The sequence below is a fragment of the Myotis brandtii genome, unplaced genomic scaffold (assembly GCF_000412655.1).
Source record: "Myotis brandtii unplaced genomic scaffold, ASM41265v1 scaffold1040, whole genome shotgun sequence".
Taxonomy (NCBI): domain Eukaryota; kingdom Metazoa; phylum Chordata; class Mammalia; order Chiroptera; family Vespertilionidae; genus Myotis; species Myotis brandtii.
In genome coordinates, this window is record NW_005353498.1 from 609,959 (window position 1) to 627,196 (window position 17,238).

At 44.6% G+C, this 17,238-nt stretch overlaps 1 protein-coding gene across 1 annotated transcript in view; it reads left to right on the plus strand.

Moving 5' to 3' along the window:
- Nucleotides 1-16,055, plus strand: part of NWD1 (NACHT and WD repeat domain containing 1) — a 66,646-nt gene extending 50,591 nt beyond the window's left edge. Inside the window, exons 14-19 of the mRNA XM_005856710.2 lie at nt 583-673; nt 4,225-4,379; nt 5,899-6,175; nt 9,045-9,595; nt 11,557-11,662; nt 13,453-16,055. Of these exons, the coding sequence (XP_005856772.1) occupies nt 583-673; nt 4,225-4,379; nt 5,899-6,175; nt 9,045-9,595; nt 11,557-11,662; nt 13,453-13,754 (1,482 nt within the window). The 3' untranslated portion in view covers nt 13,755-16,055. The remainder of the gene's footprint in view (nt 1-582; nt 674-4,224; nt 4,380-5,898; nt 6,176-9,044; nt 9,596-11,556; nt 11,663-13,452) is intronic.
- Nucleotides 16,056-17,238: the final 1,183 nt, after the last annotated feature.

A 17,238-nucleotide genomic window follows, 5' to 3' on the forward strand; every position in this document is an offset into this window, starting at 1 on the left:
CCTGTTCCCTCTCGCCCCAACAGAGAATGAATGTAATGCTTTTGGCACCTGGGCTGATGGCAGTCAGGTACTCAAAACCCAGTAGCTGGATTGGGGCTGAGAAACTGGGTTCATGAATGAATCTCCCTCTTAGATTTGATCAAAATCGGCTCATTTCTGCAACTTGGGATGGGGGAGAACAGTGCTTCCTTCCTCTGGCTCGGCCTTGTGTTTTGATTTTTGAGATCTCCAGACCTCCTCTGGGGCAGAAAACAAATGCTAGAATGTTCTCTGGGTCCCTGAGTTTGTTGCAACAACAACAATAACAATGTCAACAATAATAATACCTGCCACTTTGGAAGAGCTGACTATGTGCCTGGGGGTGGGGGGTGAGGGGACCGTTCTACACACTTCTTAGCCCACAATAGCCCTGTGAGGCAGTCCTGGTTTCATCACCCATTTCACAGATGAGGAAACGGAGGCACCCAGGGTTTAAGGAATGTGCTTAGGGTCACATTGCTGGTAACAGCCCTGCGTCAAGCTCTTGACCCTGAACCCTTAAGCCTATGGAAATGCTTGATGGGGATATTTGACTTTGTGCAGGTTTCCTCTGAAGGAGACAGCCTGCTGGGGAAGCTTCCGGAAGCTGTGGGGTTCCTGGTCACTTCTGAAGATGATTCCCTTCTCGCCGCAGGTAGCGTTTAGCTCGCTGGGGAGTGTTGAGGAGGCAGCTCTGGATTTGGTTGGAAGGGAAGAGGGGCTTGGGGGAAAGGCAGGGTCTGAGACCAGCGATCAGCAAACTTTTTGCACTGGGCCACGTAGCACACATTTTTAGCTTTGTGGGCCCGACGGTCTCTGTCACGACTATTGACCTCTGCCCTGTAATGCAAAAGCCGGTGTAGCAATGAGCCAATAAATCTTTATGTATCTGAAATTTGCATTTCAAATTATTTTCATGTGTCATAAAATAGTCATCTTATTTTGAGTTTTTCCAACCATTGAAAAATGTAAAAACTCTTCTTAGCTCATGGGCCATATAAAAAAATAGGTGGCCAGTTCAGGCCCATGGGCTGTCTTTTGCCAACCCTTGTTTCGGGCAAATCTCCTAGCCTTCCTAGATTTCTGGTTCATTACCTTTGAAATTGGAGTGGATAGTCACAGGGATAGAGCGGGGCTGGGGGAGGGGATGGTGAGCCAGCCCACACAGCTCCTGCTTTTAGGGGCTTCCGGCTGGCAGGGAAGATGGACACATAGGCAGGCACAAGAAAGACAAGAATCAGGGGCCATGGAGTGTGTGACAGGGTTTCCTTCTTTAGTTCGAAGCAGTCAAGGAAGGCTTCCTAGTGGAGGTGACTAACATGCTCAAGAGCCTGATTTTTTTAAGGTCTTCGCCCCCCCCCCCCCCCCCCCCTTTTTCACAACCAAATTGAGCAGAAGATACGGAGATTTCCCATATGTCCTTCCCCCACTCCCACACCTGCAGAGCCTCCCACATTACCCACATCTCCCACCAGAGCGGTGCATGTTGATAATCAATAACCCAACATTGACACACCATCCCAGGTCCAGTTTACATTAGTTTTCACTCTTGGTTTTGTACATTTTATGGGTTTGGACACATGTATAATGACATGTATCCATCATCATAGTCTCATACAGAGTTTTTTCCCTGCCCTAAAATCGGCCTGATTTTTTGCAAAGCCATTCCAGGGGTCAAAGACTCTGTAGATCAGTGCTGTCCAGTCATATGAAACACAAATGTGAGCTGTGTTTCTAGTTGTGAATGTTCTCATGACCTTATTTCAAAAGGTAAAAAGAAACAGGTGGCCTTCATGTTAATAATATCGCATTTAACCCAACACATCCAAAAATTCAATATGAAATCAACATAAAAAATCACGCATGGTATATTTCACATTATTTAAAAAATTCTTGTGTGAATTTTTGAAATCTAGTGTGTATTTGATGCTTATACTTATCAGTTCTAACCATTAACAGCCACCAATGTGACCCTATTGGAGGGTGCAGGGCTGATAGGTGAACACTTACCCTCTAAGATCAAATGACAGATGATAGGTTGGTATATACCCTCTGTCCTGTCTCCAAAAGAATGTCAGGTGGCTTAAGCATGTGGAACATGTAGCACAGGAAATAGGAACGAAAAGAAAAAGAAAAACCAAGATAGAGGCACAAAATAGAGTCAGAACCGAGGCCACAGACACTGAGGAGCTCAGTGACCTAAAGTTTAGGTCCTGAACACTTGCTACAGATCACCCGCCAGCGTGGCTCAGGTGGTTGTGCCTCACCTGAGCTCTGAAAGGTTGCTGGCTCGATTTCTGGTCAGGGCACATGCCTGGGTTTAGGGTTTGATCCCTGGTTGGGGAGTGTACCGAAGGCAACCGATCAATGTTTCTATCTCACATAAATGTCTCTCTCTCTCTCTCTCTCTCTCTCTAAGCACATCCAACCCCCCCCCCAAATAAAACTTGTTATAGTTGGGTTTCTAGTGTGGCTCTTTCCAGCAGCCAGTGAGAAGAAGGAGCCTGGACAGTTTCCTCATTCACGTGTTTTTTTTTCTTTCTTAAAATATATTTTTATTGATTTTCAGAGAGGAAGGGAGAGAGAGAAAGAGAGAGAGAGAGAGAGAGAGAGAGAGAGAGAGAGAAACATCAATGATGAGAATCATTGATTGGCTGCCTCCTGCACGCCCCCTACTAGGAATCGAGGGATCGAGCCCGCAACCCGGGCATGTGCCCTTGGCCGGAATCGAACCCGGGACCCTTCAGTCGGCAGGCAGGCACTCTATCCACTGAGCCAAACCAGCTAGGGCACCCATCCACAGTTTTGAGGACCAACCTGTTGGTTAGGAGATGTAGTCCCCATTTGCCCACCTCCCTGCTAGTTCTCTCAACACAACATTCACCCAGCGGTTCTCAACCTGTGGGTCGCGAACCCTTTGGGGGTTGAACGACCCTTTCACAGGGGTCGCCTAAGACCATCGGAAAACACATATATAATTACATATTGTTTTTGTGATTCATCACTATGCTTTAATTATGTTCAATTTGTAACAATGAAATTGGGGGTCACCGCAGCATGAGGAACTGTATTAAAGGGTCGCGGCATTAGGAAGGTTGAGAACCACTGCTCTAGACCGTATTTGGAACGCAAGTGAGCAAGTCCCCCTTGGGCAGAGTTGCCGGATAAAATACAGAACTCCCAGCTAACTTTCAGATGAACAGCAAATCAACATTTTAGTACAAGGATATCCCACACAACATTTAGGATATGCTTATATACCAATAAACTGTTTGGATGTTCATCTGAAATTCAAATTTAACTGTGTGTGCTGTTGTTGTCTTGCTAAATCTGGCAGCTCTTTCTGACGCATCTCGCCCTCCTTCCCTGCCCTCCCACCTCACTGGCCTGCACGCTGCTCCTCAGACACATCAGGCCTGTCCACCTCTCCCAGGGCCTGCCACTTCCTCATTCCTCCACAGTCAGCTCACAGGTCCTGAGGTAACAAGCTACCGCGCAAATGCGGTGGCTCAACACAACAGGAATGTCTTCTCTTACTGTTTCAGAAGCCGAAGTCGGAAATGACGGTGTTGGCAGGGCTGGCTCCCTCCACAGGCTCTAGAGAGGAATCCTTTTCTGCCTCTTCCAGCTTCTGCCTTATGATTCCTTGACTTGTGGCCACATCCCAGTCTCTGCCTCTGCCTTCACGGAGCCTCCTCTGCCACGTGTGTCTGTGGACATTTTCTCGTGGCAACCACTCCCCTGACCACAGTGCCCTTATCAGAAATTCTAACCGTTTTCTTTTCCTTCCTCCCTCCCTTCCCTCTTTTCTGCCTTCCTTCTTCTCTCCCTTCTTCCCTTCCTCTCTCCCTCTTTTCCTTCCCTCTTTCCTTCTTCAAAACATACTATTTACTGTGCGCCCAGCTTTGTGTTGTGTTCTGGGATATCATGAGCAGCCCAAATAAGCAGTCCCAGTCCTCAGAAAACTCATTGTCTTCTGATCATAAATATCTTTACTGTTTTTCTGTGAGATTATTGATCACTGTCAACCCCCCTCCACTTCTCCCAATGGTAGGCTCTGTGAGGATGAGGGCTGTGTCTATCATGCTCGCCGTTGTATTCCTTCCACTGGCACATAGTAGGTGCTCAAAAAACTTTGTTGACTCAATTGAATTACTCAAGCTCCTCCAGAAATGAAAGGCATAACCCCGGTGCCTGCCATTTCAGGCTTTGGAAGGTCCGTGCGGATATTCTTGGCCAACTCACAGGGGTTTCATCGATTCATGGCCACTGACCTTGAACACGAGGACACAGTGGAGACAGCTGCTTTCGGTCCTGAGAACAACCTGATTGTCACGGGGTCCCGGGATGCACTCATTCAGGTGAGGGGGACAGCTAGGGCCTGTCATCCTCACCTCTGCCTCTGAAATAACAAGTATGATTTTTTAAAGGTATCTTTGACTTTCAAAAAAAACCACAGAAAACTAGTGCAGGCAAAACAGGGCAGGTCATTGGGAGGATAAGGGGTGGGTGTCTCTGAGGACCCAGTGACAGACCTGGGGAGATTACCAAAATATTCAAAAGCAGAGATAGCATTCCCACTAAACCTGAAAGACTAGGAGGACTTTGACCTTTAGAGTGGAGCCGGTCTGGGGGAGGGGAGGAAAGTTCCTGTTAAGCTCAGAGTTCTCAAGGTTGGTTCTGCAGCGTTCTGAGCTCACCACATCTTTACATTCTTAAAGGTTTTTGCAATACCCACCCCCCAAGAGCTTTTGTTTATGCGGATTATATCAATTTGATCTATATGTTTTTAATAAGTGATTTATTTTGAAATACTTTTAGTATTTGAAGAAGAGTTATGTCTAAGAGAGCCCCCAAATATATATCTACTCTTCCCTCAGCTTGCCCCAACTGTCACATATCATATTATCTTGGTCCCTTTATCAAAACCAAGATATTAACATTGGAATAATACTCTTAACTGACCTGCAAATTTTGTTCCAATTTCACCAGCTTTCCCATAAATGTACTTTTTTCTTTAAAAAAAATATTTTTATTGATTTCAGAGAGGAAGGGAGAGGGAGAGAAAGATAGAAACATCAATGATGAGAAAGAATCATTGGTCGGCTGCCTCCTGCACACCCCCTACTGGGGATCGAGCCCACAACCCAGGGAATGTGCCCTGACCTGGAATGAACCATGACCTCCTGGTTCATAGGTCGATGCTCCACCACTGAGCCACACCAGCCAGGCCAGTTGTACTTCTTTTCTATTCCAGGATCTAATTCAGAATCCCACATTGCATTTAGTACTTATTGGCAATTGTCATATTAAAAATTAAAAACAAGGAAATCTAAAATTAATTATCCATTAATTCAGTAACATGAAATGTCAGCATAATATCTTACTTCTATGAAAATAATTCCATTTTCTGAAACAAACCAAATAACTCATCAGAAGAGTGTCATTGTTTCACATTTTAGCAAATCTCTTTCGTGTCTGACTTAATAGAAGACTATTGAACTCTCCTACTTGATTCTGCATACTCCTATCTGTTATAATATCACATGTTCCATAACTCTGGAAAACTCCACTGCTTGCTCGTGAGAGGCAGAGAATGGAAAAAGCAAATAATATCTTAGAATTATTATGAAAATAGTCTTGCTTTTGCAGACAAGGCTGGGGGGGTACCCTTCAGGGGTTCCCTGGAACACACTTTGAGAACTGCCATGATGGTAGACTGGTGAGATGTAGGGATGTTCTAGGGGGTGGGGAGACACGAAGGCCTTTGAACCTCAGCCTAAGAATTCACCTTAGTTGGACAAATGAACTTAAGCACATTTTCAAGCTACAGCTGCCTAAGGAAGAAGTCAGCTCTGCCCCTCTGCTCTCCATCCTCAGGTGTGGAGTCTGTCAGAACAGGGGACCCTGCTGGACATCCTGGAAGGCGTTGGGGCCCCCGTGAGCCTGCTGGCCCAGGGTGGGGCTCTGGTGGCATCCGCTTCCCAGCAGTCCTCATCCTTCAAAGTCTGGGATCTCACTTACAGTCAGAAGCCGCGAGCCTCCGCCCCGTTTCTGGACCGCACTGGCCTCACTGCTGTGTCCCACAATGGACGCTACATTTACTTCCCCAAAATTGGGGACAAAAACAAAGTCACCATCTGGGATTTGGCAGAAGGTTTGTATAAGCACGGTCAGTCTGTGTGGGTAAGCACTGAAGTCCTGTCTTGGTCTCTTTGGGCCGCTGTAACAGAACACTATCAATTTGGGTAGTGGAAACAGGGAAATTGCAATAGCCAATTGAAGCTTATGGATAATGAAAGCATTGAAAAATTGGAAAAACCGTGGAATGAGCATTTCTATGATCCATTCTTTTTTTTTTAAATTGATTTCAGGGAGGAAGGGAGAGAGAGAGAGATAGAAACATCAATGATGAGAGAGAATCATTGATCAGTTGCCTCTTGCACACCCCACACGGGGATCCAGCCCAAAACCCAGGCATGTACCTTGACTGGGAATCAAACCATGACCTCCTGGTTCATAGGTTGATGCTCAACCACTGAGCCACACCCACTAGGCTATGATCGATTCTTAAATTTTTTTTAAAATATATTTTATTGATTTTTTACAGAGAGGAAGGGAGAAGGATAGAGAGCTAGAAACATCAATGAGAGAGAAACATCGATCAGCTGCCCCCTGCACACCCCACACTGGGGATATACCTGCAACCAAGGTACATGCCCTTGACCGGAATCAAACCTGGGACCCTTCAGTCCCCAGGCCGATGCTCTATCCACTGAGCCAAACCGGTCAGGGCAAACTTTTTTATTTTTTGTTAATCCTCTCCCGAGGATATTTTTCCATTGATTTTTAAAGAATGAAGCGGGGGTGGGGGTTGTGGGGAAAGATACAGAGAGAGAAACATTGATGTGAGAGAGACCTATTGATTGGTTGCCTCCAGCACATACCCTGCCAGGGCTGGGAATCGAGCCTGCAACCCAGGTAAGCGTCCTTGACTGGAATTGAACCCAGGACCTGTCAGTCTGCAGGCCAATGCTCTATCCACTGAGCCAAACTGGCTAGGATTATGATCCATTCTTGATGCAGGCTTCAACAACAGACATTTATTCCTCACAGTTCTGGAGTCTGGGAGTCCAAAATCAAGTGTTGGCAGACCCAGTATTCGGTGAGGGTTCTCTTCCTGGTTTGCAGATGGCCATCTTCTCATTGTACCTTCCCATGGTGGAGAGCAAAGAGAGAGCAAGTTCTCATGTCTCCTCTTAGAGGGGCCCTCATCCTACTGTGAGGGCTCCGCCCTCATGACCTAATCACCTCCCAATGACCCCACCCCCAGATACCATCACATGAGGGGTTAGGATTTCAACGTATGAATTTGGGAGGGGCACCAACATTCAGTCCATATCACCCCCACACTACAGTAAAATTTAAGTGGCTGATAGGAAACAGGACTTGGTTTTATAAATTTCTGGCACAAGGCAATTGATAACTGGTTGTCAGTGTCTGTTTTAGTTCAGGTTCCAAGGAAAGCAGGGCATGTGATGGGGGGATTTGCCCACGTGGTGTATGGAGGGGAGCGCCCAGGAGAAGCCTGAGAGGTAGTGAGGAAGCAGGCAGGGCCGGGGAGCTCCAGAGCATAAATCGCACCTCCGAGTTTTCCCATTCAAAGCAAGGGGGCCAGCATTCTGTAGCCCATATTAGGCAGTCACTGGCCTGATGCCATCCTTGAGGGTGGGGTGGGCGTAGCCCCCAGGCATTTCCAGATGAAGGTTCCCTTCTTCGGGGCAGTGGCAGCCTTGGGTCTGGGTGAACTGGCCAGTAAAAGGAGTCTGGGTGTTTTACCAACAGCATCGGCTCCCACGGTGTGAACAGAAATATAGAAATTCCTGTTTATGATAAAATGATGTAAGAAAAGAAATTCATTCTCAAGTTCATGCACTCATTGATTTGACAGATGTTTGTTTAGTGCCAGGCTCTGGGAGGTGAGTAAGACAGATTCTTGAGGTGCTTGCCTGCTAGTTGCGGGGCAAAACCAGCCGGAAAGGAATGGAGTGTGGTTGGGGATAAGATAGGAGCCTGCGAACTCCGGCCCGCAGGCCAATTCCAGACACCCACGTGTTTATATAGTGTCTGTGGCCGTTTGGGGGATACAAAGGCAGGGTTCAATGGTTGCAACAGAAAGCATATGGTCTGCAAGGCTAGAGTATTTCCTCTTTCGCCTTTACAGAAGTCTGTAAGGGAAACATTTGGGATGAGGTCAAAGAGGTCATGTGAGAGGAGTGGGAAGTCACTGGTCGGTATGCAGAGCAGTGAGATGGTGGAATTTTCTTTTCTTTTTGGTTAATCATCACCCAAGGATATTTTTCCATTGATTTTTAGAGAAATGAAGGGGGAAGGGGAGAGAGAGAGAGAGAGAGAGAGAGAGAGAGAGAGAGAGAAACATCAATATGAAACACATGGATTGGTTGCCTCCTGCACGCACTCTGACTGGGGCCAGGGATCAAACCTGCAACCCAGGTACATGCCCTTGACCGGGAATTGAACCTATAACTCTTCTGTCCACAGGCTGTTGCTCTAACCACTTAGCAACACCAGCCAGGGCGACACCAGCCAGGGCGAGATGATGTAATTTTCTTTTTTTTAAAAATATTTTTTTTCAAATATATTTTTATTGATTTCAGAGAGGAGGGGGGAGGGAGAAAGAGATAGAAACATCAGTGATGAGAGAGAAACATTGATCAGCTGCCTCCTGCACGCCCTCTAGTGGGGATCGAGCCCACAACCTGGACATGTGCCCTGACCAGGAATCGAATTGTGACCTCCTGGTTCACAGGTTGGTGCTCAACCACTGAGCTACATGGGCTGGGCATAATTTTCATTTTTAAATCCTCGGATGGTTTTGTGGCAGGAGTGGAAGCAGAGAAACTTGCAGAAGCCAAGTTGAAGCTTATGGATAATAAAAGCATTAAAAAAAAAACGGAAATAAACACGGAGTGAGCATTGTTGATGTGGTCTTGTCCCCGCGGCAGGTAAAGAACAAGATGCCCTGGACACCTCCAATGAGGTCAGGTGCCTGGAGGTCGCTGAGCAGGCCAAACTCCTTTTCACTGGCCTCGTTTCCGGCATCGTCCTCGTGTTCCCGCTGAACTCCAGGCAGGATGTGATGTGCATCCCCCCTCCAGAGGCCCGGAAAGCTGTCAACTGCATGGCCCTGAGTAAGGGCGAGGAGCGCCTGGCCATCGCCTATGACAGCATCGTCTTGGTGTTGGACATTAACCCTGGGGACCCCTGTCCAGTCATCGATGGGCCAACCTACACCTTCTACACCCAGCTGCCTGTGACCATATCCAGCGTGGCCGTTCTGGCTGACTACCGTGTGATTTACGGCATGACCAGCGGCGACCTCTTCCTTTACGAGTGTGCGAATTCCAAAGTGTTCCCTCTGGAGGCCCATGGGAGCCGGGTCACCTGCGTGGACGTCAGCCACAAGGAGCAGCTGGCAGTAAGCGGGTCCGAGGAAGCCCTGCTATGCCTCTGGGACCTGGAGGTGTGCAAGTGGAAGTTCGAGATGAGTTACACGGTAGGTGGCCATGCTAGGTCCTGGTGCTAGAAAACCAATGACCGGAGTCGTTTATTAAGTGCACACACCATGGGTCACTGACCAGGGTCGGGACTGGGATAAGAAAAGTGAGGCACTCGCCTTGGGAGTAGAGTTTAAAGGGGCACCCAAAACTCAGTAATGAAGAGAAATAATATTTTAGTACAATGTTTTTTAAAAAATCACAACAAGCCCTAACCGGTTTGGCTCAGTGGATAGAGCATCAGCCTGTGGACTCAAGGGTCCCAGGTTCGATTCTGGTCAAGGGCATGTACCTTGGTTGCGGAATCAAGTAGGGAGTGTGCAGGAGGCAGCTGATCGATGTTTTCGCTCTCTATCCCTCTCCCTTCCTCTCTGTAAAAAATCGCAAATATATTTTTAAAAAATCACAACAAAAGAAAAAGATCCACGAAGAAAAAAAATCAACATTTTAAATCAAGACAGGAAAAAATCCTGCACTGGCACAGCCCTGCCTCACTCGCCCCGATCCTGACTATGTCATTCTTTCACTCACTGGCTCTGGCTGCACAAGCCATGGCAGCTTCTTTCCAGCACCGAGGAAGCAGCTGTGACCAGGGAAGACACCCACGGTCCCACCTCCTGGAGCCATGTTCTGTTGGGGGAGACACTGGATCCCTGTGAGGGCAGAATTTTTTGTTTTGCTCATCAAGATGGTCCCCATCCTTAGGGGAGTTCCTAACATATCCTCAATAAAAGTTTGTGAAATAAAAATAAAGCAGTAAATATGTGATGGGCTGGGGAACAGGCCTTTGGGAAAAAATAGGACAATGTCAAGAGGGTGGAGAGTAGCATTTATTAAGTGCACACACCATGGGGTGCTGGTTAAGGTCAAATAAGTCCTGTGGAACAGCATTCTAGGCAGAAGGAACAGTAGCTGCAAAAGCTCTGAGAAGGGAAACCAGTGACTCCTTTATACACAAAGTATCTTGGAGTCCACACTGCCTATCTCCAGGAGCTATTATAATTTTGTATTAATATTATGAAGAACTATATTATATATTCATATATTCATATTATCTACACATTATATAAAAATATACATATTAAAATATTCTCTAATTTAACCCTCACAATGCTCTTGTACCATTGGGGTTATTATTCCAGTTTTTCAATTAGGTAACAAAGGCTGTACCTTAGGTTGCAAGATGTAAAAATTGTTAAACACAGGGAGATGACCTTGTATTAAGTGAGCAGAGTATGAATAGTTTCATTTTAAAAAACCTTTGTCCCACCTGACTTATTTCTTTTTATGAAGCCACTATGAGGCTGGGATGTAAGTAATGTTTTGTCTTGTTGAGATGGGAAATGTCACTATTGCAGTTAAATACACCTAGCTTTCTGGTTTGTTTGTTTTTTAATTAAAAAAACTTAATTTTGGAGTGATTTTAGAATTACAGAAAAGTTTAGATTTACAGGTAGTATAAAGGTTCCCATTTACTCACCCTTCACCCAGCTTCCCCTGATGTTAGTATCTTATGTAAAAAGAATGTGTTTGTCAAAACTAAGAAATTAACATGTTAATAATATTTTACTAACTAAACTATCAACTCTATTGAAACTGTATGTTCTTGACAAATTCCCATTTTCCATTCTAGGATCCAATCTAAGAGCCCATATTGCATTTACACAGAGCTTTTAATTAAAGTCAATTATAGCTAATACTTGTATAACTGAGGCCATTTAAGAATTAAATCCTAGAATTTCTGCTCTCTAATGCAAAATATCTCTAAGACTCACAATCTAGTCCCAGTGAAGGTATGCTTTGATCCTGGAAATATCAATACTACCCGTTTCTCCAGGTTTTCACTGGATCCATCCTCCATGGGGTGCTTACAAGCCTTGCTTCCTACACACATGCTTTGGGGCTGGCGTCCTGTGTATCTTTCAGTCTGAAATCAAGATCACATTGTCTTTTTCAACAGAACTCTTACTGTCAAGGAGTCCAATGTGTTTGCTTCTCCAAGGATGACAAGTATGTGTACGCGGGCTTGAGGGATCGCTCCGTAATTGTCTGGAGTGTGCTGGATGGTGAGTCATTTTACTTTGAGAACAGGACTGAGCTTAGATCTGGAGAAGAAAGCCCTGTTCTGGGCCATGGGAGGTCTTGTTCTGGCCTCCTCTAGCTGGTTCTCCCAGGTCTCCATAGACCAAGGTGACAGGCCTACCTGGAGCTACAACTCCTTGTCTAGACCTATGCTCTAGGTCAGTGATGGCGAACCTTTTGAGCTCAGCGTGTCAGCATTTTGAAAAACCCTAACTTAATTCTGGTGCCGTGTCACATATAGAAATTTTTTGATATTTGCAACCATAGTAAAACAAAGACATATTTTTGATATTTATTTTATATATTTAAATGCCATTTAACAAAGAAAAACCAACCAAAAAAATGAGTTTGCGTGTCACCTCTGACACGTGTGTCATAGGTTCGCCATCACTGCTCTAGGTACTTGGAACTCACCCTCCCCATCAGGCCTGGAGCCCTCTTTAGGGTCTACACAGGCCTCTTCCCCGGGTCCATCCTTCTGGGGGTGGACCATGCCACCAATGTGCATACCTCTAGGCTCAGGGGGTAGCCATGGGGTGCTGTGCAGGGAATCTGGATATGTGAGGCCTAGGAGTTTAGGATCGAGCTGGGTGTGGGAAGAGAAGGGAGCTGAGCCACAAACAGCTGGAGGTTGGCTCTCCCACACCACTACCTTCCAGCATGGAACTACAGAGACTGAGAATTCTCAACCTAAACCTGACCTTCCAAAGGTATATCCATCAATGTAGGAGGATAGAACATATTTCATTTAATAGTTTAATAGCTGGATTTGCAACATTTACATATTGTGTCTTATAGGATGTGAGCCTTGATTCATTCTCTTGCACCAGGCCCCATAAAAGTTAGGAGCAGCCTAACTTTTGAAAACCCCACATCTCTGCTCTGTTCAATATTACACTAAGGGAATATTAACAACAGTTAACCCTTCTTTTGTACTGGGTACTGCCACTGAGCCATTTAATTTTCTCAACAGTCACCCCGATTTTACAGAGTAAAAGCTGAAACTATGAGAGATGGGGTGACTTGCCCAAGGTCACACAGTGAATAACTGGTAGGCTGTGGTTGGAGCTGGTCTGCCTGCTCCCCATGCTCACCTTTTTCACCTTCCTACAGTGTTTCCTATAGACAGTGGCTGAGAGGTAAGTGCCCTTGCCATTTGACAAATGAAGAAGCTGAAGTTCAGAGAGGTTAAAAGACTATCCCAAGGTCACAAAGCAATTGAGTGGCTGAATAAATATTAGGTAGAGTCAAATATATTATAATAGAATACATTATAATAGAATACATTGTAATTAAACACATTATAATAGAATACATTTCAATCCAATACATTGTAATCTAATACATCATAGTCTATTACAGTGTAGCAAAGATGCCTAGAAAAATGACACATGGCTCAAAAGCTGAGGTCTGTGGATTGTGGCCTTAAAAGCCCATCCTGGACAGGTTCAGAACTTCTCTTTCTACTCTTCCTTCAATCATCATCATCATCATCATCATCACTGAGCTCACTCTGGGATGAAATTGATATTAATCATGTACATGACATCTTCAAACCTTCAGAATTCCCCTAGGCACATAGTTTCAGCTATCATTCCCATATTGCAGATGAAGCAAGAGAGACTCCGAGAGGTTAGATGTCATGCCTGACCAAGTAAAGAGCATAGCAGATATTTGACCCCATGCAGCCAACTCTTGAACATGTGAAATTGAATCTTTGTGGCCCTGATTTTCTCATTTGTGCTGCCCTGACCTCCACCCCTACTCCCCGCAGGCACCCTGCTGGCCAGCCAGTTTGTCCATGCCATAGTGAACAGAATCATCCCAACCGCCAATGGCTTCATTGCCCCCACCAGACATGGCTATCTCATCCGTGAACGATTCCAGTGCCCTTCATCAAGAGCCTCACAACAGGACCCTCTCAAGAACTTCAAGAAGGCAGTGTGGATGGTCAAATCAAGGCAGAGAGAAGAGTTGGCTGCTGCTGCAGGGGCACTGCAGGACTCAGGATTAGGGGGTGCCCAGAGAAATGAATGCAAATCAAACAAACGCTCACAAGTCTGCCTGATAGTGTAGAACCACCTGTGGGGGTATGGGGCTCCAATCTGGCTAAAGTGAAGAAAATTATGTATTGATGTATATCTGGACACAAGGCCTCATATCATGGGACCCAGATCTTGCTTCTCAACATCTTTCCATTCCTATATCCTCCTTGTGGGCTCTATTTGCAGACCTGCCATCCCTAGGTTAGCAACATGGTAGCCAATTCAGTAGGAAAGAGAGCTTCCCTTTCCCTGCAGTTTGAACTAAAATCTTGGCCTTGATTCTATTGATCTCAGTTGGCTCATATGCCCATCCCAGAACCAATCAATTGTCTAAGAGAATGTAGAACTGTGATTAAACCATACTGACCCAATGACCCAACTGCCCACTTGGGCTGAGCATGGAGTCAACACCATCCAACTACGTGGACCTAGAATGGGAGAAGCTATTCCCAGGACAGAAACTGGGGCACTGGTACCAGGCAAAGTGGGGATGGATGGATGTGAGACTGACCAACCACAGATGTGGATTACAAAGCTTTACAGTTTATAAAGCACCAGGTGCTATGGTCTGATCCTTATCACAGCCCATACTTCAGGAAGGGCATGAGTTTCTGCGTCCATTGTACAGGTAAGGCAGCTGAGCCTCACTGTGATTTGCTCAAGGTAACAGCCCTAGGTGCAGGAGCTCTGAGAAACAAGAACCAGGAGCCTTCCTGACCCATCCTTCTTGTACCACCTGGCTCCAATTTTAGTCTCACAAGTACAACTACCTATTCCATAGGTGGCACGCTGACATGCCCACAGGGGCCAGTGAAAAATCTTAATGATTATCATGCATCTGGGAGAGGAGCCGAGAGTGGAGACAATGGGAACATGGAGGACATATGCTCAGTCTAGGGTGGGCGTGGGCACCTTGGCTGTACCTCAGAATCTCCATGAGGAAAGCAGTCTACTTTTGCCAGAGCTTTCTGTTGTCGGCAAAGTCAGAAGTCTTGACTTTTACGCAAAATATTCCCATTTTTAAAAGTTGGTGATTGCCTCAAATTTACATCTCCAGACACATTTAGCCCATGTTTCCCTAATTCATAAGCTGATTTCATGACCCAAGCTGGCATTAAAACAATAAACTCGTTAGAATTCGTCCATCTCTACCCTCTAGCTCCCAAACTTTGAGGATAAAGATGCTTTTTTAAAATCTTAAAAACCGGAGGCTCTTGGAAGCAGACGGAAAAAGCTGCCAACATCTCCCTGATATGCTTTTGGACCATCTCTGCCCTGTGCAGGTTCAACAGCCCAACTGTTTCCATTCCACTTCTGTGTCCGTAGTCTTCTAAAAGACCCACTTGGTTCTGGGGCTTTGGTTGAAGGAGAGGAGAGTCCAAATCTTTAAGGTGCTATTCCTTCTTCCTTCTGTGATATTCAGAATTCCACAAAAAGTAAACTTAGAAAAACAGAAGCTTTTGAACTGGATGTGACCTTACTGACTATCTTGTTTAGTTGTTTCCAAGGAGGGGCTTTGGCAGTTCTGCATATAGCATCAAATTCCATTAAAAAATTTTTTAACTGTAGTTATAAAATGCATGCTCAGTGCATTGGGCAGCAAGGTTTTAAGGTGTTGGAGATAACTACCTTAGGATTCTCCTGCCATCTCTGTTTAACTTAGAGCGCAAGGGGGACCCTGGAAAAATTACTTACTCTTTGCCACCAGTTCTCTGTCAGTCAGGGAACAAAGTGGATGTGTGACCAAGTAAGATTTCTGGTTTAACATGTACTAGTATGTGTCCATCTCAACAGCCTCAGTGAGAATCAATTGCCCTGTGGGTAAATACTAAGTTAAAGATAGAAAAGGAATTTTTACTAAAAAAAATGCTATTACGAATTGTTGCTCATATTGGAGGCTCTGCAGTGAGTTTTCACTTGAGAAAGAGTTTGGTTGCTGTGAATGTTTGACAAGCGCTGTACTTGGAGGAGTGACTTACCTAAGGTCTCCCCGCTGTGGAGGAGTCAGGATGAGAGTGGGGTTATAGAAATCCTCACGTTGTTCTCTTATGCTAAGTAGGACCATGTAATGTATCATCCAAACGGGGATACTTTTTGGGAGTAAAAAGGGATGCTTTTACCAGTTATTCCCAGAGTACTGGACTAAACTGGACTGTCCCAAGACTATTGAAATCTATAAACCCTCTAGCTGTAGCAAGAGTTAATTTGTTAAATTCTAGAGACTTTTAAAACTTGAGATATAAGTGACATATGACATATTAGTTCCAGGTGTAGAACATATGATTCATTATATGTATATATTGCAAAATGATCATCACAATAAGTCTAGTTAATATCCATAACTGCACAGTTACAATTACTTGTTTGTTTGTTTCTTTTGTTGCAATTTTGTCTTAATTGCTTTTGTTTTGTTTTGTTTACTGAGATATAATTTACCTATAACATTACATTATTTTCAATATAACGATTTGATATTGCAAAATTACCACCACAATAACATCTATTACCACACAAAGTTACAAAAATTCTTTTCTTGTGATGAGAAATTTTAAGATCTATCCTCTTAGCAACTTTCAAATGTACGCCACAGTATTGTTAACTATAGTCACCATGTTGGACATTATATCCCCAGGACTTATTTATTCTATAACTGGAAGCTTATGACCATGTTTACGCATTTCATGCACCCCTTATCCCTCCACCTTTGGCAACTACCACTCTGTTCTCTGTATCTACGAATTTAGTATTTTTAAAATTTATTTTAAATTTTACTTTATTTTCAAAGTCTAAAGACTATTTGCTTATCTCAACTTGAAAAATGTTCAAACTTACAGAGTTGCAATATTCGGAGAATGAACACACATTTACTCACCATTTTGAGATTCAACCATTGCTCTCTCACTCTCAATCTCCTGCTAAAACCATTTCAAAGTGAGGGCTGGGACTCGGGTGAGGAGAGTGAGGCACTTATCTGAGGCACAACATTTAAGGTGGCACCAAAAAACTCAGCAATCAAGATAAATAGTATTTTATTACCATGTTTTAAAAAAAATCATTATGAATTTTAAAATGCATGATGAACAAAATATCAGCATTTTAATTTTATTTTTTAATATGTTTTTTTTATTTCAAAGAAAGAAAGGGAGAGGGAAAGAGAGAGAGAAACATCAATGATGAGAGAATCATCGATTGGCTGCCTCCTGCACGCCCCCTACTGGGGATCGAACCTGCAACCTAGGCATGTGTCCTCCTGGTTCATGGGTCGATGCTCAACCACTGAGCCACACTGGCCAGGCACTATCAGCATTTTATTTTATTTTATTTTATTTTTAAACAAAGATTTATATATATATATTTTAATATATTTTATTGATTTTTTACAGAGAGGAAGGGAGAGGAACAGAGAGTTAGAAACATCGATGAGAGAGAAACATCGATCAGCTGCCTCCTGCACACCCCCTACTGGGGATGTGCCTGCAACCAAGGTACATGCCCTTGACTGGAATCGAACCTGG